Source organism: Canis aureus, chromosome 38 (assembly GCF_053574225.1).
Source record: "Canis aureus isolate CA01 chromosome 38, VMU_Caureus_v.1.0, whole genome shotgun sequence".
Taxonomy (NCBI): domain Eukaryota; kingdom Metazoa; phylum Chordata; class Mammalia; order Carnivora; family Canidae; genus Canis; species Canis aureus.
In genome coordinates, this window is record NC_135648.1 from 21587306 (window position 1) to 21615256 (window position 27951).

At 46.5% G+C, this 27951-nt stretch overlaps 1 protein-coding gene across 2 annotated transcripts; it reads left to right on the forward strand.

Annotated features, from left to right (window-relative positions):
* The first annotated feature begins 7946 nt into the window (after positions 1-7946).
* Positions 7947-19791, forward strand: CTSE (cathepsin E). 2 transcript variants are annotated; one of them, XM_077886684.1, is made up of 9 exons: positions 7947-8106; positions 8709-8865; positions 9469-9586; positions 10562-10680; positions 12424-12623; positions 14578-14700; positions 15557-15698; positions 15800-15898; positions 19009-19791. In XM_077886684.1, exons 1-9 carry the CDS (start codon positions 8039-8041, stop codon positions 19171-19173), a joined length of 1191 nt encoding a protein of 396 aa, XP_077742810.1. In that variant the 5' UTR covers positions 7947-8038; the 3' UTR covers positions 19174-19791. The 2 variants fall into 2 exon arrangements, with proteins under 2 accessions (XP_077742810.1, XP_077742811.1); XM_077886685.1 differs by lacking the exon at positions 15557-15698.
* Positions 19792-27951: the final 8160 nt, after the last annotated feature.

The window sequence follows — 27951 nt, forward strand, 5'->3', positions numbered from 1 at the left end:
GAAATCAGAAACCAGTGGCTGATGCAGCTTGTAGAGCAATCTTTGTACTGTGCAGGTGTGGGCCTCAGCAAAACCACAACTTGAGATTTGCTTTAGATTCCCTAGCATTTTTTTTGGACACACTCTCTCTCTCCCTTTCCACATCTCCACTCCTGCCCACTCCTTCTTTATTCCTGCTGAGACCAGGCATCTGGCTGTCTCAGCTGGAAGACCATGTGACTCCTGATCTCAGGGTGGTGAGTTTGAGCCCCACATTGGGTGTAGAGATTACTAAAAATTAAAAAAAAAAAAATCTATTCCTTCTGAGAAACTAATTTATACTAAGGAGTTAATGACTCCATGAGTCATCTTTCCCAGGGATATTTGCATTTTTAAGGCCCAAATAAAAAGCTAAGATTTATTGAGAGGTTGCCAGGTACTAGGCACTATGCCAAGAGGATAATGCCTTACTCTAGGGCGTAAGTGGACAAATGGTGGAATTCCAAGCAAGGTGCCACCAGGTGGAACAGAAGTATCTTCCTGGTACATTTTAAAAGTATACTTTTGTAGACAACTCCTATGAAACCTTACCTATGGGGAATGGTCACTGAAGGATTAAAAGATCTGTGTTGTTTTCTTCTTTAACTTTTAGATTTTAGAGCCATCTTTATTATTATGGAATGGGGAGTAGAAGGATTAAGTTTGTTTGTTTTCCTTCACTCATTCATTTAACAAATATTTGAATGCCTACCCTGAGTCAGGCACTGGGCTAGGTGCTGGAGATACGGCAATGATCCAGACTACCAGAGGTCTGCTCTCAGGGAGCCGACAAGAGTGGGGACACAGGCAATAAACGCAGAATAAGAGAATCACAGTTTGTGCTCATCCCTGCAAAGTGGGTAAGGGAGCATGTTAGAGAAAAAGAGTGTGGGGTGGTGCTTCTTTCGATCCAGGTGGCTGAGAGGTCTCTGGGAGGAGGTACTGTGGTTTTCCTGCATCATCACCAGGCTCCTTCCCAGCTTCTTCTTCTCATCCTTCCTCCTCACCCACTTGTGGGCTTCAGAGCACAGCACAACGGCAGGGAGAGTTGTAAAAGATCACAGACTTACAGGTTCTCTCCCTCTCCATCCCCATTTTCTCCCTGGGTGTCCTCAGCCAATTTCATGGCTTTAACCACTTTCTATATGCTGACAGCTCCCAAATTTATGTCTTCGGCCTCAGCAAGTCTTATGAGAGCACAAGATCCACAAACTCAAGGGTCAATCTAGTATCACCCGTGGAAGGTCTACCAGGATCAAAAATTCAAAAGAGTTTTTCCAAAACAGACCTTGATTCTCCACCTCCTCCAACCTATCTATGTCTGCTTCCCTGATCTCTTATTCAGTAAGTAACACCATCATTATTCCTCCCCACCCATCGCTCATACCAAAAGTTGAGGAATCATTAATTTATTTTTTTGCATTAAAAATTTTTTTTGAATCAGTAATTGTGGTAGGGAGAATAGTGGCCCCCAAAGATGTCCATGTTTTAAACCCTGGAATCTGTGACTATGTGAATTACATGGCTAAACTGGATGGAATGAAGGACCTTGAGAAGGGGAGATTACCCTAGATTACCTGGGAGTGAGGGAGCTGAATCTAATCACACCAGTGCTTAAAAGGTAACTTTTCTCCACTGTGGTCATGGGGGATGAGGCTATGGAAGAGAGATCAGAGACATGCAACCTTCCTGGCTTTGAAGATGGAGGAAGGGGCCACAACCCAACCATGTAGCAGCGTCTAGAAGCTGGAAAAGGCACAGAAACAGATTTTCCTCTAGAGCCTCGAGAGAGGAATGCAATTAAGTAAATGGGACTATATTCTCCCCCTTTTATCTTAGACAAATAGTAGCACACTACACATAATGTTATTTTTTTAGTAGGGGTCAGGAGGGTTAGCTACATGATTATGGTATATCTATACAATGGAACATTGTGGAACCATCACAAAATAATGAGAAAGCTCCAAAGAAGAACCTCTAGTAAATATTGTTGGGCTAAAAAGTAAGTAAATGGGACTATAAACATTCCCCCCCTTTTACCTTAGACAAATGGTAGCACACTACACATAATGTTACACACTTTTTATTATTATAAAATAAGAATTCTCATTATTTTGTGATGGTGCCACAGTGTTCCATCGTATAGATATACCATAATCATATAGCTAGTTTTCCTGACCCTTATTTCTAAGATTTCCCATCACAAACAACGGGTGATGGATAAATAACTTGGACTCAACAGCATCTCGCACAAGTCTAAGTGTGCCTGTGGGACAGATTCCAGGAATTGTTCTGGATCTCTCCTTTCCTTCATCCCTCTTCAATTCGGTATCAAGGCCTGTGAGTTCTATCTCCAGAACAAATCTAAGCTCACCACTGCTTTCCCAGTGTCCATTCCCACTCCATCCCAAGGCATTGTCATTTCCTGCCACCACCACCCCAGTGAACACACCCATGTGAAAGTTAGATGTGGAAGACCCTCCTGTACTGGCTTCCTGCCCTTTGGGAGGAAAACTCTCCCAGAGCCTTGGATTTCTTATCTCTGAAAAAGTTCAGTGTAGGTGTCCTGATTTTTGTGCAAGTAAGCAAATGGTGTTTGCCAGGACTTTGGAAATGAGGCTCCGTTTGGAGACTTTCCGATGAGAAGCCTGTTAACCCAGAAAGGACGATCAGACAAGTATCTCGGCATTAACCAAATCTTTAGTGTGTGTTTTTCTCCAGTGGATTTCCAAGGCATTTAATGGACTAGGAACAAGACAAGAGTTTTTAGGAATAGAGACCAACTCACTTTACAAAGATCCCAAGGTTAAAGTTCTGCCTTTTTCTATTCAGCCACAGCCTAAATCCTACCCTGAGGGCACTTGCAGAAGTTCCAGGATGGGCCTGGTTCAGAGTCCAGCAGTGCCGGTACAGGCAGGAAAAGATGAAGGGGATAAACACTGTCGGGTGAGACTTGTGGCACTAGAAGTCTGAAAACGAAAACCCACAGAGATAATAAGAAAAGGCACCAGATTTCTGTCACAATTGCCTAAGTATAATTGCTCTTCCCCTTATAACAATATTTTAATCAGGTATTTACTGCACACTCACTGTACATTATGCATTTTCACATATGCTTTTATTAATCTTCCTAACAAACCCATTCAACAGATAAAGAAACTAAGGGTCAGAGAATATTTTCATTTCCTACCCTTCATTTGCTTTTCATTTCCTAGCCTTTAAATGGTCGAGCCCCTGATCACACAGGAAGAAATGACAGCAGGCAGAAATCCTGATAGCTTTCCTGAACCATTAAAAGACCCAAAAGGATGGGTGGTCTCCACGACATAGTTCAGTGAGTTAATACGTACTGTGACCTATGTACAGACTCCAGACGGCAGGGAGAGTTGTAAAAGATCACAGACTTACAGAGGATTCTTTGGGTTCAGGCCCAGTTCCAACTGTATGACCTTGAACAAATTCCTTTAACCCCTCTGGGACTATTTTTCTCTTGAGGTTGTTGAGAGAACTTCATGAGTGAGGATAAAGCACTTAGAAGAGTGGATGCCATAGAGCGGGCACTCGTCGATGCCCAACACCTGCCCTGGTCCTTGCGGCTTAGCCGGGGCACGGGTATTAAGTGCTAACTGGGTGTCTAGCACTGGGCTGGGTGGCACACAGAGAGCACTCCTCCTGAGGATGGTCTCATGTAATCCTCACGTCATCCTACAAGGAAATCATTTTTCCTTTTCTACAGCAGTGGAATCTGATGATCCAAAACCCCAATATCGCCCTCCACCTAAGTGGCAGGATTGGACTCCAAATTCTTCTTTGAGTGCTTTCAAAGCCCGGGCTCAGTAACAAGCACAGACGCTGCTGCTGTCAGTATGCAGCCCTGCTCTCTGGCAAGCCCAAGGCACAAACTGCTCTTCCTGCTTGCAGACACAGGGACAAGCGCACCCGCGCACACAGGCAGTATTCAAGTGAGAAGCTTCCCCAGTGCCTGTGTCCTCTGCAGGGAGCACTGCAATAATTTCTGGTCTGAAAGGCACTTTCCCAGAATAGGATTGACAATGGTTTTGGAAATGACTCACACTATCTGAATTCTTGACAGGCGAGATGCTGGAGACGCTGGATTCTTCTTTTTTCCAGTTGCATGAAAACAAGAGGCTTTGCCAAACCAAAAGCAGATCAAGCCACCGGGAAAAGCAAGCCTTTGTGTCAGGAACTCTCTTCCAACAATAAGCAAAAACAAAACAAAACACCTTAAACTTTTAGTTTTCAGAATTCAACATCTGGGTCAGGCGTAACTAGCAGAAGGGTGCATGAGGGGGATTTTTGCACCTATCAGCAGTGCAGTAATGATCCTTGCTGAGAGGCTCCTTGAAGGCAAAATAGAAAATATTTGCAAAAAAGAAGCAATAACAAGATTTCTCATCACACAGCTCCTCACCACCACCCGCCACCCTGCACACACCCTTCTCTCTTCTTACAATTAAAATGCTTCAAATTTTCCATCACAAAGAAAATTATTTTCTCTCCCCCTTTTACCCTCTCCTCCTCCCTCCCCATCCTCTCTCTTAGTCTTTCTCTTCCAGGAAGAAATTCTCGAATGTCAGACCTTTGAGATCACCCAGTACAGATCATCAACTTTAAAGTTCAGGCAAACCTGGGTTTGGATGCTGATTACAGCACCTTTGCAAGTTGCTTACACTCTCTGTGCCTCAGTTATCTCATCTGTAAAGTGGGCTTTAAAATAATACCTGCCAGATAGGATTGGTGTAAGGGTAGAATGAGCTAATGTTCCCAAAGTCCTTAGCTCAGAGCCTGGCACATAGTCTGTGCCCTCAAAACTGCTCCTTGTTATTGTTACCCAATCCACCCTCTTCATGGTACAGACAAGGAAACTAGATTCAGAGAAAACTAATGCATCCCGGATTGCTGGCTCCACTGCAGTCAGGAGCCTGCTGAGTATGAAGGAGAGCAGCGGCTTGTGTCTTATACTGACACAGTCTCTGGAACCCTGATAAGGCTGACTTCCACAGAGCACTGAGAAACCGTCCTCTTATTATTAATTTATCTTCTGAAGCTGAAGCTCTAGAATCGAGAAGGTGATTGGACGGTGTCACACCAAGAGCTTTCAAATGTTCTGGAAACAGACAAAGGCTCTGCATCCAACCAGCCCCTAATCCACATGCCTGAGGATCTCTCTTTCTTCCCAAAGACCCTCTCCCCATGCTGAAGGACGGGATCATTGCCCATACTCTATCCTGGTTTTGCCCACTTGGTACCATTTCATCCCAAATACTCTCTTTTCTTAAAGGACACACACAAACACACACCAACACATCCTTGGATGCACACATCCAAGGGCTTTTTTTTCTTAAGTAGGCTCCAAGCCCAGCATGAAGCCCAACACAAGGCTTGAACTCACAACCCTGAGATCAAGAGTTTGACGCTTAACTGACTGAGCCACCAGGGGCTCCCAAGAGCTCTTGTTCCCAAATCATCCACAGCGATATTTGGTTCCAACATGGGAGGTCCGGTAATCTGCAACCAGGACAGATGGGTTTCCTGTTCTTTCCAGAGAGAACAGAACCCATTCGTTCTGACAAACGTCTCCACACTCCTGTCTCTAGCCTGTGTCAAACTTTTCAAAACCCAGCCAGATTCTGCATTTCCACGCAGGCAATCTGGGATATCACTGATTGGGTCAGGGGCAGGTGACCACAGCTGCACAGACTAACCAGCTTGCCTTCCAGTCCGAGCCAAGCAAACCCTCTACTCACAATCAACAGAAGCCAAGGGCAAGTGAGGACTGGCCTGGAAGATGGGCAGAGAGGGAGGGGTTCCAGCTATGTTCATTTCAACAGTTGAGTAACAATAATGAGAATTCTGTGGCAGGAAGATCCCTGGACTGGGAGTTAGGAGGCTGGGGTCCTGACTCGAGCTCTGGCACTAAAGGAACCACAGGCTCTTGGGCCCATCGCTCTGCCTCTCTGCCGCAGCGTCCTCATCTGCCATGTAAGCCGGGTTGCCCTGATGGCAAGAAGAAGCCTCCCAGTGCAAGGCTTTTATAGTGAAGATGTTCAGTCTGATGATACGTTACAGTTTTTCAAGTACTTCCACATACCACATTTTGTGTATTTAATCCTCCTTAAAACTCAACAAGGTATGTAGGGCCTTCGGCAGATAGCAAATCTAAGGTACCTAGCGGTCGGGCAATTACGGGCAAACCATGACAGAGCATAATGTCAAAACGAATTATCTCAACATCTAACCTCCTCTGGCTCATGCTGTCCTCCTGGGGGTAGACGTCCCTCCCTAATGAAAGGTCAAAGAGAACTGTCAAGTGGGTAAATGTGAGAGTTTTTAATGCCCTTGGGGTCAGGGTTTCAAGGGTCCAGGCTGTTCCCTAAGTCCCTTTGATATTCTTTTAAACAGTTTTAGAGCCCAAGGCAGAGCTCAACTGAGCTCTAGACTCCAACTTTGCTGCTTGGGCTTCTGAGATGGAAAGTAGAGCCCATGGCTGCAATTAAGACATTGCCAGAACTCTGACGAGTCAGAGCAAAGCTGCCCTGAACCCTGGTTCTCTGCCTTTACTCCAGGGTTAGGATGTGTTGGTAAATGTGACAGCGGAGCTGACCTCTCCTGCCCCGGTTCAGAGTGTCCCAGAAGCCTGGATCAAGGTCACAGGCAGGGGAAGGTGCTCCTCTCCACCACCCTCCATCCTCACTCAAGGTGAGAAAGCCCACCTTCTGTTTAGGAGGTAGGATGGCCATAGAGATGGCTTCATGGCAAGAGCTAATCAGGCCGGTATAACTAAGCACTGAGCCCCACCACTTCCTGCTCCACATAACAGACTGACGGTCCTGCTGTCTTTGAACACTGTAATGAACTGAATTGTCTTCCCCAAAACTCTTATGTTGAGGTCTTAACCTCTAGTACCTCAGAATGTGACTGTATTTAGAGATAGGGCCTTTAAAGAGGTGATTATGTTAAAAATGGGATCTTTATGGTGGCCCTAAACCAATATGATTCATAAGAAGCAGAAATCAAGACACAGACACACATGGAAGAGAGAGGGCATCCATTTCTGCAAGTCAAGGAAAGAGACCTCAGCAAAAAACCAACCCTGCCCATACCTTAATCTTAGACTACTGGCCTCCAGAATCATGAGAAAATACATTTCTGTGAAGCCACCCAATCTCTGATAAGTTGTTACAGCAGCTCTAGCAAACTATAGGGGCACCTGCTCCAAAATCACGCCCCTCACCCTTGCCATGCCTAGTTCCTCCTGGTGTCACCCGCCTACCCCAGAACTGTGTCTGTGTTCTCCAACTCTCCTTCCACCCCACAGCCCCAAATTCATCAAGTCCTTGGTGAAAACTAGCTAGCAAAAAAACTAGCTCCACAAGCCCAATCTCCCATTTCAGGGGCTATGAGGAGGGCTAGTTTCTGCCTCAAAGTGGACTGTGGGAGGGTGATCTGCCCTTGAGGCTCCTGGAGGAATGAGGACAGAATGGGAAATACAGAGAAAACAGCCTGGTTGGTATTTTGAGTTAGAATCCTGCCCCACATGTGATGACCGGGCTTCCACCCCCGGGAGTCCCTAGCCAGACTACTCGTGGTAACACGTGAGTGGATGGGCCCCAGGGTCCAGGGGCGCGCAGCTCTTTCAAGTAGTTTACAGGGCTCCCAGGGGTCGGGGTAGGGCACCAAAAACTCTGGGAGAAGCTGAGCCCACACAACCATCTTACTCTTAAAGGGTGCACAGACCCCAAGTCCCACGCCAGATCCCCGAGGCCCCCACCCCTGCCCCTGCATGAGGGAAAGAGGGGGGCTGCCGGGGGGAAGGGAAACGCCCTGTCATGCACACCGTGTTTGTTCTGGGCCTGGCTATTGACGCAAGAGGCCTTATCATTGGGTCCTCAGACTGGGCTGGGCAGAGCAGATCTGAGTTAGGGAGTTTCGTCCCCACCAGCCCGCGGGAGAGGAGAGGCGAGAGGGGGTAAGGAAGCAGCTGCTGGCTGGGCCCACGATGAAAACGTTCGTTCTTCTGCTGCTGGTGCTCCTGGACTTGGGACTGGCTCAACCCCGGCTCCACAGGTGAGGCCACGTTCCCAGCCCTGTGTCCAGAGGGGCAGCTCCCTCCAGCGTAGGGCCGCCCTGGGACAGGGACGCTGGTGGGGAAATGCAGAGAAGGAACTGAGGACTGGGGAAGGTGGCCAGCCTGTGTTGGTCTTGACCCTCAGCCCACAGCAAGCCACCCTCTGCCTCTGCTTCTGCCGGGATTGCCCACCCAAGGCCCAGGGAGCTCCTCACATTAGTAAAGAGCAGGAACCTGCCGCTTTGGTTGGGAGCTCAAAGGCCCAAGTACCTGCCCAGGGGACTGCCCGTGGCTGCCCCCTTCCGTCAGCCCCCCAAGAGGTTCATGAACAACTTCAGACCATTTTCCTAGGAGATCCCAAAGAGCTCGGCTCTGAACGGAGGCCACTGCAAGGCTAAGATTCTAAGACTCTTCAGGAGCAGAGACAAGGCAGACAGGCAGGGGCACAGAGGGCACTAATTCTGGCCAAACTCTGGCAGATTCTGGCAACTCTCCTGCCTTGCAGATCTTCTCCTGTGTGGTTCCCGGTTGACTGCTGGGAGAGGGCAGGGTCTGAGCGAGACAGAACTGCATCTCTTTCTCACACGGGCTTTGTCCTCAGGGTGCCTCTCAGGAGGCATCAGTCCCTCCGGAAGAAGCTGCGGGCACGGGGCCAGCTCTCGGAGTTCTGGAAATCCCAGAATTTGGATATGATCCAGTTCACTGAGTCCTGCACGATGAACCAGGATACCAACGAGCCCCTCATCAACTACTTGGACGTGAGGCATTCTGGAGCAGGGGCTGGGGAACTGGGGGAGGGGGAGGATGGTTTGGCCTCTGAGCCTGGCCAGTGACGGTCAGCAACGCTGAAGGCCAGTGTGGATTTCTCCTCTAGGATAACCCACAGGGACTGATCCCCTGGGTCCCTGGGGATTTGGTCGAGCAAGCCCCAGTGGGCCCAAATGTGTAGAGCTCTCTGCAAAAGAAAAGGATGAGCGAGGCAAGCATCCCAAACAGAAGGGCCCTGCTGCTGTCCTTGGAAGAAGGCTTAACCATCACCAGCTTCCCTTCCCTGATTGTAGAACAAAGGCATTATGCCTTCCTACCTTGCTCACAAAACCATTAGGAGGAATAATGCAAATGAAAGCCAAAGAAGTAGCAGGGTGTGAGAGGCTTGATTGGATTTCCTCCCTTGCAGCCCTTTCTCTGCTCCTACTGCCTTGTGTTTCCCCCTCCTCAGCTTCTGTAAGCCCCAGTCTGTGCTAGCCCAGGCTCCGGTCCCAGAGAGCTCTCCAGAGGGCACCCCCACCCCCCGCCACCATATGGGCGCCTTCCCCTTTCCCACCACTTACACTCTGCTTCCTTTCCTCCCTCCCCTATAGATGGAGTACTTTGGCACCATCTCCATTGGCTCTCCACCACAGAACTTCACTGTCATCTTTGACACTGGCTCCTCCAACCTCTGGGTCCCCTCCGTGTACTGCACCAGCCCAGCCTGCAGTAAGTAGGGCTAGGATACTCAGCGGGGAATGGCAACTAGGGCCTGGCACTCTGGGGGAGAGGGGCTTGGTTTCCAGAAACTGGTCATGCATGCCACACTGGCTTCCCCTCTCCACCTCTGAGTCTGCCCTGGGACTGCCTACAGTAGAAACAGGGCTGGGCCAGGGAGAGAGCTAAAACTGGACTGCTATCCAAGCTAGCAACCTTCATACTGACCAGAATCAATAGGAGAAAACTCAGCCACCGAAAATCCAAATTCAATACAAATCTCTGAATACACGATGACTCAGTCCCTTTGGAACACCCAAAAGAATGCAAGTGCCATGAACCCTGGCTGTTCCTGGGCAGGTTGGTGGGTTGGATTCTAGTGTGCTGACTATTTGTGTGCTTCAGGAGGGCTTGGTGGCCTATCCCCGGATATCATAGGTGGGGCTGGCGGGGTACAATGTAAGGGTGGGTCCGTTTGGCCAGAGGTAACTCAGGCATCTTTGTTAACGTTGGAAACTGAAGAGCTAAGGAAAGATGTCAGTCTATGCTGGATATGTTCTAGAGATACAGTGTCTCAGAAAACCCCAAGCTTAAGTGTCTACAGGTTAGGCAAGGAACTGAGAGTCCTTGCCTGAAATGGCATTTGTTTATCCCTGGATTTTTTTGAATACCAGGTTCTGACCCACATTAGTTGGCAGAGACTTCTGATGGCACTCAATACATGATGCTTGTCTTAGGGTGCCTCATGAAGTCCCTGGGGACAGTCATGTTTGCCCAGGGACAACTAGTGGGTCCCCAGTTGGGCTGCCACATGTGGCTAGAGAAGAATGTAGTAACTCACTAAGGTGGGTGATGGTGAATCTTTCTAGAGGCTCCCACTCAATCTTGGGAGTTGAGAGAAGAGATTCCACATCTCCAGGGTATCAGGGCAGAGACAAAGGCAGCGAGCTGGTGGCCCAGGCAACAGCAGCTTCCTTGCTTTTCCAGAGACACATGCCAAGTTCTACCCTTCCCAGTCCAACACATACAGTGCACTGGGGAATCAGTTCTCCATTCAGTATGGGACTGGAAGCTTGTCTGGAATCATTGGAGCTGACCAAGTCAATGTGAGTACAGTTTCTTCTTCTCTTCTCTTTTGGCCAGAAACTTGGGATACAGAATATTTTTCAGAGTTGTTAGGGGAATACTTTCAGATCTACCTCAGGAAGAGGTAGAAACAAGGAGCTGGCTTCCAGGGAAAGGGGGAAGCCTGGTCAGGCGGGAGTAGCACTCCCTGCTTGAGATAATGGCAGTGGGCCAGTCTGCTCAGTGTGCTGGGTTCTAGACAGGCAGCAAGGAGGAATTCCACAGAGAAACAGTGCACAGGACTGAAAGCCTGGTGGTAAGCTTTCAAGAATGGATTAAGGCAAAAAACAAACAAACAAAAATGAATCAAAGATGCTCACTCTCAGTGCAATGAGGCAAGAAAAAAGAAACTAAGGGCATTACGATTATAAAGGAAGAAACTATATTGTCATTATTTACATAAAACAAGATTCTGTAGGCAAAAAAATCCAAAAATGACCACAGATCATTGAGATTAGTAATTATTTAGCAAAGTTGCTGAATACCAGATTAACAAACAAAATAATTTGTAATTTAAATATCCAGAAAAACAAATGGAAAATAGATTTTTAATGCCATTATTTATAATGTCATCAAACACCTACAGGTAAATTTAATAAAAAATGGGCAAGATCTCCACTCTAAAAACTGCAAGACACTACTGAGTAAAATTAAGGAAGATCTACATAAATTGAAACGACTCAGTATTTCATGACTCAGTATTACAGACACATCAAAGTTTTCTCAAATTGATCTATAGATTTAATGTCAACTCAATCAAAACAACAGCAATTTTTATTAGAAATTGATAAGCTAATTCTAAAATGTATAGGGATATGTAATACACCAAGAAAATCGAGGTGAAGAAAAACACTATAAAGATCTATTACAAAGCTATCATAATGGAGACAGTGTGGTATTGACACAAGATAAGCAAATAGACAAATGGAACAAAATGGATAATCAGAAACTCCTCTAAATTCTGTCGACCATGAAACTGCAGTGGAGGATATGAGAATGTACTTATCAAATGATGCTAGGTCGTTTGGATAGCCATATAGTTAAAAAAATGAAAACTCTTTACTCCAACCTCGTGCATTATCAAACTTCAGTACATTATAGATGTTTTACTCCTTGACATATGTACAACATAAATATGTGTGCATGTTCACCAAAAGCAATGCACAATCAGCAGGTATCAGCACTGTTCATGATAGTCCATACAGGAAACAACCCAAATATCCATCAACAGTAGAATGAAGGACAGCACATTCATACCATGGGAAATGACAATGAACAAAACTACAAGAGTGTACTACGTCATGTTGAGTGACATAAGCCAGATACAAGGAATTCATCCTGTATGATTCCATTTATACAAAGTTCAAGAAAAGGCAAAGGCAGTATATGTTAGAAGTCAGAAGATGAGTTGCTCTTGAGGAAAGGTACAATGATTAGCAGGGGGCATGAGGGGGCTTCCAGTTTGGGAGATCGCTGACGAGGGTGAGTTTGGGAAAACTCACCCAACTGTACACTTAGGATTTCTGTATTACACTTCAATTTTTTTAAAGTTTCCATAAACAAAAATTAAGGGTGTGGGGATGTGATGAGATCAGTGTGCTCATGTAATCAAGGAAAGTTGGGTGGGGGATGAATTCGCTTCAGACCAGGGGGAGAATCCTGGAATCTGAGACTCTTTGCCAAAGATATCCTGTGCAGTTTTCTTTCGGGCTTTCTCCCGTCAGGTGGAGGGACTGGTTGTGGTCGGCCAGCAGTTTGGAGAGAGTGTCACGGAGCCTGGCCAGACCTTTGTGAACGCAGAGTTTGATGGAATTCTAGGCCTGGGATACCCCTCCTTGGCTGTGGGAGGGGTGACCCCGGTGTTCGACAACATGATGGCACAGAACCTGGTGGACATACCCATGTTTTCTGTGTACATGAGCAGGTAGGCCCATCCAGCCCACCAAGGTGAAGGTCAGTCATTGCGACAGGGAGGCAGCGTGGTGCCGCTGAAAGGGCACTAGACTGGATAGTCCAACACCTAGCTTGGATCTCTTGCTTGACCTATTACCAGCTATGTGACCTTGAGCTTACCTTCTCTGGATATTGAGGAAATGAAGTTTGCCTCACTTTGTAAACTGCACCACCCTGAACTCATAGGAGGATTCTCTGGGATTGGATATTCATTAACACAGTGAATAAATATTTATTAATCTCCTATTATGTGCCTGCCGGGCAAGGGAGCACAGTGAAACAAGGAAGATAATCCCAATCCCTCCCTTCAGGAAGCTGGATTCCCATGGGAGGAGGCAGGAAAAGATTCCAAAGTAAGCAGACGATAAAATAATGGAATGTTAAGGGAATAATAAGATGTAGTATTTACATAAAATAGAATATTATTCAACCTCAAAAAGGAAGGAAATTCTGACATGTGCTACAAGCGGATGAGCCTTGAGGACATTATGTTAAGTGAAACACAGTCAGTCATAGAAGGACAAATACCGCAGGATTTCACCTACCTGCAGGTACCTGGGCCAGTCCGATTCAGAGAGACAGAAGGTAGAACCACAGTTGCCAAGTATAGGGGGAAGGGGACTAGGAAGCTGCTGTTTCATGAATATAGATAGAGTTTTGGGTTCACAGGATGAAAAGGTTCTGGAGACTGGCTCACCACAGAATGAATATCCTTAACACTACCAAACTGAACATTTAAAAATGGTTAATTTATGCAATTTTTTAAAAAAAATTGCCTGTTGTAGTTGAAAAAGTTCATGAGGCTTTTTCCCTGTTGCCTGGGATCCTGAGAGCATCATCTCACCTTCATCCCCACTTAGGGAGGGGATTTCCTACCTCTCTGACGTCCCCACCAGTGTGCTTTGGCCTGAGCCCACTGTGTTCGTGGAAGCCCATATCCCTTGTGCTCCACTCTCATGAGGAGAGGTTTGAATTTCCTGTATTCAAGTGCATGGTGCGGGTGTGAGTACGACAGCAGGTTGTCCAGACCCCTGAGCTGCCACCTTCCAGCCCAGAAAGACAAGGGTGAGGATGGGAAAGAGCAAAGGCTTTGCAGTCTGACTGACCTGGGTGGAAGCCTCGAGTCTCAGGGTCCTAAAATGGGCACAAGGTTGATGTAAGAAGTAAATAGGATGACGCAGGTAAAATTCCTCACCCAGTGTCCTGCACAAAGGCCATCAACAAATGATAGTTCTTCCCCTACCTCCTCAAAACCACTTTTCTAAGATGCCCACAGATTCTGTTCTGATGCCCACCCGGTTCTGTTCCCCATTACCACCGTGCCTCAGAGCACCCTGACTTTCTCTGATCCTTTTCCTCCTAAAAATGAATCAGTTTCATGTCCTATTTCCCCAGAATCCTGTTAGGTGCCAGAACATACTCTGAGAAATCCACACCATTGGAAATTAATTGTCAAGCTCTAGTAAGTCAGGTTGCATTCCCATTAGCTTCCTTACCTTAACACAATGGAGTGAATAGCATGGAAACTCTAGGCACTGCCAAAACAGTAGTAGGAAAGATACTTGGGGGGAAAAGGCTTTGTGGGGGGGATGCGTCAAGTCATAGGGTGTGTGCATGCCCCAGATGGTCCTAGCCTTGGCTCTGCATGAGCTCTGCATGACCAGAGCGGTTGTCCCTTTTTGCCTTCCCCCTAGCCCTTTGACCAAGAACTAAGAAGCAAAAAGACATCCACAAATTGTTAAGCAGAGCTATTTCTACACTTCATTCCTTTTGCCCAAAAAGGCCTAGACTAAGCAAATTGCAGTAGTCCGAGCCCTAGTCTCAAAGCCCAGGCTACTATTTCTGCCTATACATGGTATAAGCCGGCTTGTCCCCAAGGTATCCCAGGGGCCCCTCCCTGACCATCTGCCCTTCCTTCCGTGTAGTGACCCAGAAGGTGGTACGGGAAGCGAACTGATTTTCGGAGGCTATGACCACTCACACTTCTCGGGGAACCTGAACTGGGTCCCCGTCACCAAGCAAGGCTACTGGCAGATTGCACTGGATGCGTGAGTATTTTCCACAAAGTACTTATGGTATGAAGGAAGAACTCAAGACAGGCACAACTCACACTGGGTTCACTGAATTGACCTGCATCTAAGTGCTGGTCCCTGGGAGAGGGTCCTGAGGGCTTGCTGACGTGTGAGGCTGAAAGCGTGGTGGTGCTGAGCAAAGGTGCAGGAAGGGGCCGCAGTCGCCAGGGCAACAGGCAGGAGGTACCAAGTCTCAGCTTCCTTCCCTGTACATGTGATGTGCCCCCAAGTCAACAGACAATAAATACCCTCAGCCAATTACTTGGGGCTCATTTAACATTAATTAACATATAGGGTAAGGGGTGGGTGACATGAGTGTATAAGAGTGAACTGAACTCAGATTTCATCTCCATGAAGCATGTCCAGAAGATCTCACACACACACACACACACACACACACCCCACTATCATTGTAGAGAGCGGTCAGTGCTCCATGAGATGTGCCACCAAAGTGGCCTGGCAGTCAGGGCAGGACAGCTTCTATCTGAAGAGCTCCTCAAGCAAGGGTTTCACGAAGGAGGTGACATTGACTGGGCCTTGACATACATACATGCATGCATACATGCCTGTGTGTGTGTGTGTGTGTGTGTGTGTGTGTGTGTGTGTATGCTGGGTCCAAAAGTAAATGTATTTCCTGCTATGGATCTCAGTCACAGAAAAACTGAGAAATACTCATGTGTGAGATAGTCAAAATGAAAATCGTTAATGTATATCTGAGAACCCAACAAAGGTTGAGAGCAGCCGGGGAACCTGGAAGCTTCATGGCAGAGGGGAAGGGGGCCATATGGGGTAGGGGTGGGAGGTCGGCTGATGACATTTCCTTTGCCCTCAGAATCCAGGTAGGAGGCACAGTGATGTTCTGCTCTGAGGGCTGCCAGGCCATTGTGGACACAGGGACTTCTCTCATCACAGGCCCCTCAGATGAAATCAAGCAACTGCAGAACGCCATTGGGGCAGAGCCCATGGATGGAGAAGTCAGTGCCTGCTGGGGGAGGGAGGAGGTGGGAGCAGGGGAGCGAGGCCCTCTCCTGGGAGGTGGGAGGCCTCTAAATGGGTCCTCTGTGTTGGGTTTTAGTATGGGGTGGAGTGTGCCAACCTCAACGTCATGCCAGATGTCACCTTCATCATCAATGGAGTCTCCTACACCCTCCAGCCAACTGCCTATACCCTACTGGTAAGAACTGTTTCCTTATTCTGCAAGTCACTGGGCCTTCCCCACAAGCCTACCACTTCCTTTTTTCAGTTGCCTGCACTCAGGCTGCATTTACCCCAGCCCTCCTCCCATCCTCTCCTGCACTGAAGTGGCATTCCCTCTAGAAAGGACAAAGCTGCCTGTGGTAGAAAGACCACTGGGCTGGTTCTCTCTCAGTTTCTGTTCCACCATGAAGCAGCAGCCAACCTGGGACAAGCCATTTAGCAAAGTTTTCTGAACTTGTCGCATAGGATTTTTCATCTGACAAAGTTTAATCCCTTCAAACACCTAGTAAGATGGATATTATCATGCCATTTTATGGATGAGGATATTGAGACTCGAAAGTTAAGAGGTTCAAGACATGAGTTGCTTGGGGGATGAGGTACGGAATGAGGTTGTATCTTTTAACAATCAGATTAACCTTCTTCTCGAACAACAAAGTGTCTTTTATTGCAGTAGATTCCTAAATTTGTAGGGTGAAGTGGGAAGGGAATTCCTGGGGGAAAAATATGATTGCTTCACACTGCAGTTGGCCCAGATTTTCAATATCACATGCAGTTCTTTGGTGGCACTCAATATACTAACTTTACTGGAGAGTCACCCACAGCACCAGGGTGATTGTGTCAGAATGAAGGTGCCAGGTATAGAGGACTTTAGGGACTTATCTACCCCCCACATCTTGATCTCTGCTAACCGCTTCCCCAAGCCACCAAATTTCAGTGGACAATGCAGGTGAAAAGAAATGTTTTTTTTTTTTTAGTTTTTGTTTAAATTCTAGTTAGTGTACGGTGTAGTATTAGTTTCAGGTGTACTAAAAGCATTGAATATAGTGATTCAACACTTCCAAACAACACCCAGTGCTCATCACAGCAAGTGCCCCCCTTAATCCTCATCACCTATTTCACCCATCCCCCCACAACCTCCCCTCTGGTAACTGTTAGTTTGGTCTCTATAGTTTAAGAGTCTGTTTCCTGGTTTGCCTCTCTCTCTCTCTCAATCTCTCTCCTTCTCTCTTTTTTCCCTTTGCTTGTTTATTTTGTTTCTTAAATTCCACATATGAGTGAGATTATATAGTATTTCTCTTTCTTTGACTTATTTTTCTTAGCTTTATACCCTCTAGCTTCATCCACATTATTGCAAATGGCAAGATTTCATTATTTTTAAGACTGAATAATATTCCATTGTATATATATACACCACATTTTCTTTACCCTTTCATCAATCAATGGACATGTAGACTGTTTCCATAATTTGGCTATTGTGGGTAATGTTGCTATAAACATTGGAGTGCATGTATCCCTTTGAAGTAGTACTTTTATACTCTTTGGATAAATACTTAGAGTGCAATTGCATAAAAATTCTAGAAGAGAACACAGGCAGTAACCTCTTTGACATCAGTCATAGCAACTTCTTTCTAGATATGTCTCCTGGAGGCAAGGAGAAACAAAAGCAAATTATTGCTTAAATTATTATTAAATTATTAAATTATTATTATTAAATTATTTGAAACTCATCAAAACAAAAATATTTTGCACAATGAAGAAAACAATCAACAAAACTAAAAGGCAACCTACAGAATGAGAGGAGATATTTGCAAATGACATCGAATAAAGCATTTGTATGCAAAATATATAAAGAACTTATAAAACTAAACACCTCAAAAACAAATAATCCAACTTAAAGATGGCCAGCAGACATGAAAAGATGTTCAACATCATTGATCATCAGGGAAATGCAAATCAAAACTACTATGAGCTACCACCCCACACCTGTCAGAATGGCTAAAATTAACAAGGCAAGAAACAGGTGTTGGCAAGGATGTGGAGAAAGGGGAACCCTCTTAGTCTGCTGGTGGGAATGCAAAATGGTGCAGCCACTCTGGAGAACAATATGGAAGTTCCTCAAAAAGTTAAAAATAAAACTACCCTACGATCTAGCAATTGCACTAATAAGAAAATGAATGTTTAGCTTTAAAATATATTTCCTGTCAAGCCCCCTAAGCATCTCCAACAAAGGGATTCTGGAGCTGCCATTAGGAACACCAGACTGGAGACAAGCTAGGCACTTTAAGTGGGCCATGCTCATGGCCCTATACACCCTTCAGCAGTCTGGTATCCTCATACTCTCCCACCTGCACCCATGTGAGTCCCTGCTCATCTCACTTCCTTCCCTATGCCCAGCGTGGTACCCTTATCCTTTTCTGCCAGCAGATTTCAATCAGAGACACCTCAGTCTACCAATGATGCTGTGACAGCATTGCATGGTTAGCCCTTTACTCTTAAGAGGGCGCTTTAAACCCTCTGCAAACTTCCCAGACCCTCATCAGCAACCTCAAATCTCAGATAGTTGTTGGAAAGACCACACCTGCCTGGTAGACCCCACGTCTTTGCCAAACTAAAAAAGTAAGGTTGGGGGAAGTTACACTCTTCTCACAGAACAATGGATGTCTACTTGCCTTATACCTAAAAAGTGATCCTTCCCCAGAACATCAAGAAAGCAGTATAGTTTCTCTCCCTTAAAAAACTAAATTGAGGGACACCTGGGTGCCTCAGCGGTTGAGTGTTTGCCTTTGGCTCGGGTCATGATCCCGGGGTCCTGGGATCGAGTCCCACATCAGGCTCCCAGTGAGAAGCCTGCTTCTCCCTCTGCCTGTGTCTCTGCCTCTTTCTCTGTGTCTCTCATGAATTAATAAATAAAATCTTTTTTAAAAAATTAAGTTGAGCTTTGCTAGAAACTAAAGTAACCAGAATTTAAGCTAAGATCTTCTAAAGCCAAACCTTTTGCTCTTCCAGTCATGCAACAAGGTTTCACTTTTTCCAGTTGTAAAGTGGGAGGTGGGGGGCATGTATAACAGATGAACAATTCTCAAAATTGTAGAACTTAGAAGCCCAGGTCCACGTATGTGAAACTGTGCAAATATTTTGCTGAGTAAACAAGTAGAGGTGTATGAAGCAGGAAGAGCCAATCAGCCAAAATTGTGACCGTCCAGTGCCATTTGGTATAGTCACCACCACTACCACACAGTACCGCCTCCAAGTAGCACTACTTCCCTTTCGCCCCATATGTCACTTACCCCTTCCTTCCCACCCCAGGACTATGTGGATGGAATGGAGTTCTGCAGCAGTGGCTTTCAAGGTCTTGACATCCAGCCTCCAGCCGGGCCTCTCTGGATCCTGGGCGATGTCTTCATCAGGAAGTTTTACTCAGTCTTTGATCGTGGGAATAACCGTGTTGGGCTGGCCCTGGCAGTCCCCTAAGCAGAGGTCATCTGCCTGTGCCTGCTTGCCCGACACTCCTTGGAAATCCAGCGGTGTCCCTTAGTTGGGGCATTCTTCACAGCTGCCAAAACGTCATTTTCGGTAGGATACAATTGTTCTAGAGCTGCAAACTGAATTAGGTCCAAATAGAGCATGAGAACACACACACTGCACGCACTTCACACACACCTCACACCACCCTCATACACACCTCCTTCACCACCATCGTGATGGAAGAATTAAGTTGTATGTCCATACTTTTTATTGCTTTGTGCTAACACTTTCTTTTGGAGATTTCCCAACATGCACATTGGCAGAGATTATTAATTCCCTTGCACCCCACCTACCCTTCATAACTCACCTGGCAGGTAGCCTGCCCTGTTTTATCTACACCACCACCCATCCTCTCTCCAGCCCCATATATCTGCAAGATCCTAAAGCAAATTCTTAGCATCACATCATAAATCATCACATCAAAGATTTATCCACAAATCCTTGCAATATTCTTAAACATGCGATCAGTATTCAAATGTTCCCTATTGTCTGGGAAATGTTGGGTCATTTTTACAGGTGACTTGATTATATTAGGATGCAAATAAAGATTACAAATTGCATTTATTTGAACTGTCTCTGTGCCTCTTTCCATGCATAGAGTTGACCACATTCTGAATTTTGCAAGTTGAAATCCAGAGGGGTCATGCAATGTGAGTCCATCTTTCCTACAAAATGGCAGTTGGTTCTAGAGCCTGATTTTGTGGCTAGAATATTTCATCAATGGTGCTAGGTACATCCCATCGTAGCCCCATCAGGAAGCAGATAATACTGGCCTCTTTATTCACAATGTTAGGACTGACGAGTGGGTGCTAGAGCTGTCAGGCTCATCCATCCAGAATCAATTTCCTTCTGCATTTTATCCAAAGGTTTCAGCAACCACTGATTATCTATCGTTGCTTAGATCCATGCTGTCGTCAGGGCTGCAAAACAGAGATTTTTCTAATTCTATTTTTTCTCCTGTGTTTGTTAGCTAGAATTCCTCTATTTAAAAGAAATCTTTCATCATCTATTTGCTTACCATTAGATATGGCTCATATAGGAAAGGCAAACTTACTTGGCTTTTTCCCTTTATTTACTGGCTTTCAGAAAAATGAGTGTGTTTCAACTTATTGCAGTTTTTTCAGTATCAAAGCAACCCACATTGAGCCAGCAGGTGCCCCTTCAAATTAGTTTTTATGAAGTTTTGACTTGACCCCAGTACGAAAAGATGTTCTGGGCCCATTTACAAGGAGTCCTGGTTCCTAGTTATGTCCTCGTAAGTTTGTCATAAATGAAAATATTTCAGAGTGCAAGGAGAGGATATTGGGGCAAAGGGACTCTGAATGAACCCTTTTCTCCTATGGGAGCTGACATGGTGAATACAGGTCCAACCTGGATCCTCATTCTGGTGGAGGTCTATTGACACCAGAAACAACATGCCTTTCTTTTTCTTCCTTTTGTTCTTGCTTTTTGCAAAATGCAAGTATCTTCAGGGTTTTTCTTCTTATAAAATAGGTGAAAGTCCTCCATGATCCTTACCCTCAAAGATAAGCATTATTATTAATTTGAGGTAGTCTTATGCAGACTTTTCCTTTGTATATACAAACGGAGATAGCCATAGGAAGGAATTTTTTTCCTACAAAAAAAGGAATCATAGAGCCTGGGTGGCTTAGTAGTTAAGATCTGCCTTTGGCAAGGGTCATGACTCTGGGGTCCTGGGATAGAGCCCAGAATAGGGAGTCTGCTTCTCCTTCTCCCTCTGCTCCTCCGCCTGCTGGTGCTCTCTCTCTCTCTCAAATGAATAAATTTAAAATCTTTTTTTTTAAAGGAATCATACTACAAATTCTTGTCTCTAAACTGTTCATTTAACAGATTCTATATCAGTATAGTCAACTCTTGCCTTGTAACATCTGCATGCATCCATTGTTGATCAAATACTCTCATAATGAACATTAGGTTCATTTGGATTTAATTCAACCCAAACCCATAAATATTTATTTTGGGCCAGGCACTGAGTGAGTTACTCTAAGACCCTCAAGAGAGATGGGATGGATCCCAGCTGTCACTTTTGGCACAGAGGCCACAGAAAACACACCAGCCTTACAGTCAGATAATCCAAATTCACATTTGTGCCCTGTCCCGATCAGCTTGGTGACCTTGGCTAGTTACTTCATGTCTCTGAGATGCCCACCTCACAGAGGTATGGGGTGAATCGATGAATTTGCTTCAATGGAAGCACTGAGCTCATAATGTTAGCTCCTCTCCCCCTTTAAGTATTAGGTCAAAGTAGATCACAGCTACACACATACACACACACACTTTTTTGGTTTTGTTTTTTTCTTTTTTTCTTTTTTACTAAATTATTACTTCCAGAGTTAATTCAGTACAGCCTGGTCCAAATAAACTATCAAAGCAATATAATAGAGCAGTTAACATCACAGGCTCTAGACTCCCACAGGTCTGGACTTGATTCTTGACACCAGTTGTGGGAACTCTGCACTCCGGTTTCTTCATCTGTAAAATAGACATAAAAACAGAACTATTGCATGGGTTTATTGTGAGGATCCAATAGCTACAATGCATACGTGTAAACACTTCACTAGTTGACGTGCCTGTGCTCATCACATAAGGACTAAACCCACACTCAGCAGGGGCAAAGTTCACACGGGACAGAAAAGCCTAGAGTAAAAAGGCTTTATGACTTTTCCTCTAAAACAAAGCACCCAGGAGCCACGTGGGAACCAACTGGAGGATAGCATCCCTGCAGGCTGTACCCTTACAGGCGGTCTCCGCACAGTGGGCTACCCCACAGCCAGGTCCCGGAGGGTACAGGAGCCTGAGAGCTGGGGGCCTGGGGTATGAGGGTGGTGCTTAATCCATGCCTGCAGGAAGTGAGAGCAGTCCACAAGCTGCCCAAAGCCAGTTCTGCTCTGAGCACACTGGCCTCTCAAGGCAGAAGTGACACTTTCATTCCATGTGGACCAAACCCTGCTGGCTCTGCACCTACTGAGCCCTAATGACTAACTGCATTTTCCAAAACTGACCTTTGTTCTTTGTGACCTTCCCATCAGTGGTGTTACCCCTGAAATTCAGGTGCTCATCCCATGTCCCATGTCTGATATCAGGTCACAAACCTCTCAGCGATGGGCTACGAGCTTTGGCCAAGCTTCCCTGCATCCTGGAAATTGTTAAAGGATGCCTATTTTGTTCCCTAGGGCTGCTGTAAGCAAGTACCACCAACTGGATGGCTTAGAACTACAGATATTGATCGTCTCACAGTTCCGGAAGCTAGAACTTACAGAAGGGATCCAGCTTCACAGTCCCAAGACCTCTGACTACCAGGGCAGGACAGTCATCTGGTCCAAGATCGAGGTGTCAACAGGGTCATTATTCCCCTGAAACCTGTAGGGGAGATTCTCCCACACCTCTTCCAAGCTTCAGGTAGTAGCTGCAGTCCTTGGCATCCCGTGTGTTACGATGACAACACTTCAGTCTCTGCCCTGTCCTCCTCTGTGCATCTCTGTCTCTTCTCCCTCTCCCCCTGCTACTCTCCCTGCTTGTACTCTCTCTCTCTCTCTCTTTCTCTCTGTCAAATAAATAAATAAAATCTTTAAAAATAAAAGTAAAATTAAGTCCTTTCAGGAGCTTTTGGTATTTTGTCTTTCTTCTCTTTCTTCTATTTATTCTCTTCCTCACAAAAAAAAAAAAAAAAAAAAAGTCTATAAATTAGAGCAGGTTTTATTACCCTGTTTTCTACATGGGGAAATCAAAGCATAAAATAATGAAATGATTTGTCAGAAGTAGTAGTGAAAATAGAATCCACATCTCCTGGCCTCTCATCCCCTGCTTCTAATATATACCCTTGCCCCAAAGCCCAGGTCAGTTCAGGATGTCGCAAGCAAAGATGGCAGGTATATTCTAGTCAGTGCCCCCAGTCATATTTGCCTTTTAAAATAGAAGCACATAGAGACACCTGGGTGGGTCAGTGGTTGGGTGTCTGCCCTTGACTCAGGGCGTGATCCCAGGAGTCTGGGGATCGAGTCCCACATCGGGCTCCCTGCATGGAGCCTGCTTCTCCCTCTGCCTGTGTCTCTGCCTTTCTCTCTCTGTGTCTCTCATGAATAAATAAATAAAAATCTTTAAAAAAATAAAATAAAATAGAAGCACATAGAGACACCTGGGTGGGTCAGTGGTTGAACGTCTGACTTTGGCTCAGGGCAGGACCCCCATTCAGGGATCAAGTCCCACATCAGGCTCCCTGTGAGAAGCCTACTTCTCCCTCTGCCTATGTCTCTGTTTCTCTCTCTCATGAATAAAAAAATAAAATATTTTTTAAAGAATAAAAATATAAAATAAAATAAAATAAAATAAAATAAAAGCTCATTTGCTGCTGACAAGTCAAAGGTTGCTGATCCCAAGAGGCTCCAAACAGCTTCCTCCTGTCTGCTCCTCTATGGAAATAAGACCCTGTAAACAGGATTCCAGGGAAACTGCTAGCTCTGCACTGGGCATCACCTCCTTTGAGGATTCATCCCTCTCCTGTTCTGTGTGAGCCTGGAGGGCTGGCAGTCCTGTCATCACCACTGGCATTACAGAGGAGCACATGGGCCACAGGCACACCCATCAGACTCTGTCTCCTGGGAATCTGAATGTTGATTGAGTCCCAGAGGGAGGACAGGTGTCAGGGGCACGGCAGGCACACAGAGAGAGGGCTCCCGAGTCCCCTGCACTGAGACCGCCACGGTTATGCTGCCTCTGCCCTGCGCAAGGTCCATTGTTCGTCTCCTCCTGCTGCTTCCGTTACTCTGAGCTCATGAACTCTGGCACGTGTATCGCACTGTGGGCGGACGACCAGATGATTGTCTTGCCCTGGGAGTCAGAGGTCTTGGGACTGTGAGGCCTTGATCCCTTCCCTTAGCGAAGCTCGGAAGAATGGCTCATTCTTGGCTGGGGAGCTCATCCAGAAGTTGTGCCTGTGAGGACAGGAAAGGTAGAGGAGGCCTGTGGGAACTTACCCCACCCCCACCCCGACCACAAAATTGTAGAGTGTGAAAGACACACAAGTCCAGGCCTTAGGACCAGCATAGTCTTCTATTCCTCAGCTTCAACATCTGCCTTTTGCTTTTTCAATCCTCGCCAGGTGAGGACGTAACACCAACTACTATAATGGGTAACCCCTGGATCACAGTGTCTTGACCTCATAAAAGCTTATTTCTTACCTGAAGTGTCCAGGTGAAGAGTTGCACAATTCAAGAACGGGGATTCCTTCTGTCTTGTGGTTCCCACAGCCCCTGGGACCTCAGAGTCATTCTTTCCGTCCCCCAGACAGGGAGAGTAGCAGATCCTCCACATTCACAGGCCAGATCTGGAAGAGGCTAGGGTACCTGCAGGACATTTTCTCTACATCTACCTGCTTGAGCTCCTGCAGAGGACAGGAACTCTGGTTCACCACTCGATCCACTGGCTCAACTGTAATCTACGGCCACATCTTGTCTGCAGGGCTGGAGAAGCCTTGGAGCGGTGGCCTGGAGGTGTCGGGGGGCTTAGATGAACACTCACTAGTTGTCTCTGCCTCAGCAGGCCTCTGGCCCAGATCTTTTTCTTTCTCTTGCTTCTTTAGTGTGAGCCTGTTTCCAGTTCCGCATCAGCCTTCCTCTCTCTCCTCTCTCCTCTCTCTCCCCTTCACCTAGGAGATGAGATGCCTCTGCATAGGTCTGAGCTATGGAGACAACCCCCACGTTGGCCTTTCCAAGCAGACAGTTTGCAAATCTCCGACCTTTTCTGATGACCTCTCCTATCTTCATTTCTCACCCTGGACCGTCTCCTGGAGCTCTAGCTCCTCAACACCTTCACGGACCCAATGAATATTTACAGAGCCCTATCCTGGTCCAAGTTCCCTAAGTGGGGATTAAAAAAAAATTCCTGAGTCAGGAGCTTATATTTAACATTTTATTGCAAAATGCAATTCAAAAGAAGCAAGTGAGGGAAAAGGGAAGTGAGGAAGAGAGAGAGAGAGAGAGAGAGGGAAATAATACAAGAAGGTGACTTTCCAAGTCAGCTACAGAATCGCAGTGAACACAGCCTGCATCACCAGCAAGGCCGTGGGGACGGGGCGCAGCTCAGAATGGTCCCACCATGGGCAGTGGGGTGGCAGGTGAGTCCCGGGGAACTATTCGCCAGGTTCTTCTTTCTCTCGTCTCCGTTGGGCAGCCTTGCCCGGAGGCACCGACTCCTCGCACTTCTGATGTGTGCTCCTGGCATCCCCAGGATTGGCCTCTGCCAATCGACCAGCCCAGATGCAGGCCTGCTGTCTGCTTCTTCCCCGGTGGCGACCACCTTGCAGGCTCCTTGACCGTGGTGGTAGCGCTTGTGGATTTGAGACCAGGAAAGCGCAGGAGCCATCCCCAGAATTGCTGTGGCTGCAAGTAAGATGAGGGGTGGCGCCTAGGTGGGGTGATGGGGGTCAGGGCCAAGCACTGAGCAGGCGCTGGGCATGATTGCTGTGGTCTGGGGATGAAAGCATGAATGAGACAAGGTCGAGTTCACCTGGAAAACCTTCATCGGTGCCACGGAAATGTCCTGCTGGCACCTCAATCTCAGTTTAGGCAAGACAGAGCTCATTTATCCTCTTTCGATCTCACTGTTTCCTGTCTCAGCGAGGGCGTCAGCCTCCCCTTGGTCACACAGTCTCATCCCTCCATCTGCCTCCGACTCCCCCAGCACATCTTCAGTTTTAATTAAGAATTACTGAGAGCTCAGGGCGCCTGGGTGGCCCAGTCAGCTGAGTGTCAGACTCTGGATTTCAGCTCAGGTCATGATCTCAGGGCTGTGGGATCGAGCCCCACATCTGTGCTGGGTGTGGAGCCTGCTTGTGATTCTCTTCTTCCCTCTCCCTCTGCCCCTCCCCCACTAAGGCACTTACAAGCTTCCTCTCTTTAAAAAAATAAAAATAAAAAAAATAAAGGCCCCTAGGTGGCTCAGTGTTGAGCGTCTGCCTTTGGCTCAGGGCGTGAACCTGGGGTCCTAGGATCAAGTCCCACATCAGAGTCCCCACCAGGGAGCCTGCTTCTCCCTCTGCCTATGTCTCTGCCTCTCTCTGTGTGTTTCTCATGAATAAATAAATAAAATCTTTTTAAAAAATTAAAAATAAGATAAAATAAAGTAATAATACAATCTGTTTAAAAAAAGAAAAACGATTTACTGAGAGCTGTCTAACTGCCAGGAGTGAGCAAAGGAAGGGTGTCTTGCTGTCCAGTGAATACACAGCACCCAGCTCAGTGCCTGGCGCACACTAGGGCCTCTGTAACATCTGCTGACTGAACAGTCAGTGGCGAGTCCTCACAACCGCCATGGTGCTTCTATTACAAAACTGCCCCATGACTTGGTTCCTTGTCACTACCTTTCACCAGGTGTATTTCAGGATCATCCTGATGCCTCTGATTCTGGTCTCTCCTCCTTCCAGACACATTTCTGAAACCCAGCTCGAATCACACCTTTCCCAAGCTCCCAACTTCCCAGTGGTTCCCACTGCACACTAAATGGAATCCAAGCTGACATGAGGGCTCTCTAGGGCCATGCCTCAGTTTGACCTCCTGTCACATCTATTCTACTCTGGGTCAAACCAAACCATCCCCATTTTCTCACTCACATGCTTTCGCTCTAAGGAATCCTTCTATCCTGTTCACCAGAGAAGGAGCACATTTCCCCCAGAATAACCCCTTTTACAACAATTGTTAAAATCGTGGTGAAGAGATGTTAGACTGGGTGCCATGAAAAAACAGATTGAAATCGCAGTCAGCCCTGCCTCGGAGCCTCTTTTGTGCACTCTCCTTCCTGCCAAGCAGAGGGTCGGCACCTCCTGCCCCTCATCTAGAGCCCACCCCATCCACAGATCGCTTCTTATGGTGAACTGGGCTCCTTCCTCCACTTATCACAATCTGCACATGCTCGTAGCCTGTCCATCCTTCAAGCTCCAATTCAGATCCCTCCTTCCCACAAAGCCTTTTCCTCCTCCAAATCCTTTGAATCCCCACGCCTTGCATTTCTTATATCATTATTTGTACCGTGTCCTATTCTCACTGATTAAATGCAAGTATCTCTCTCTGTTCCCCAGAGGGCTGGACATACTCAGATTATTGGATGAATGCAGGTGGGAGGGAAAGAAGGAAGGAAGTTTAATGAATGCAGGGTCAGGGCCACCCCTGCAGGGAAGAGGCTGGTCGTGGTCTTCCTCTGGGGAATGTATCAGAGGAAGAGAAGGGAAGTTGCGGACCCTTGATCCATGTGGACAGAAGAAGCAGGAACTAACGCCTGAGGGTGGCTTTCAAAGGTGTTAAGGACAGTTCTGCAAACATCCCCTGAAAGTATAAGTTTCAGTCCTGTGTTCAGAGACTGTGAGGGCTGGGCGAAGGTAGGTCACTTCCCCTCCCCAAAAGCCCCCACAGCGGCAGACCCTGTGGCTGGTGACTTTACATGTTCTCTGCAAGAGGCTCAAACATGCCTCCAATGTTCTACAGAGGTCTATCCTCATTTTCTCTCTCTCTCTCTCTCTCTCTCTCTCAAAAATAAATAAAATCTTAAAAAAAAAAAAAGGAACAAATCAGATGTCATAAACCAGGGGTTATCCTAAGGGTGGACTGATGCACCCTTTCCCAAGCAAGCAAGATAGAATATTACGGGCGAATGTTCTCTGGAATAGCATGTCATGGGTAAACGGTCTCTGGAACTTTTCCAGCCAGGTGTCTC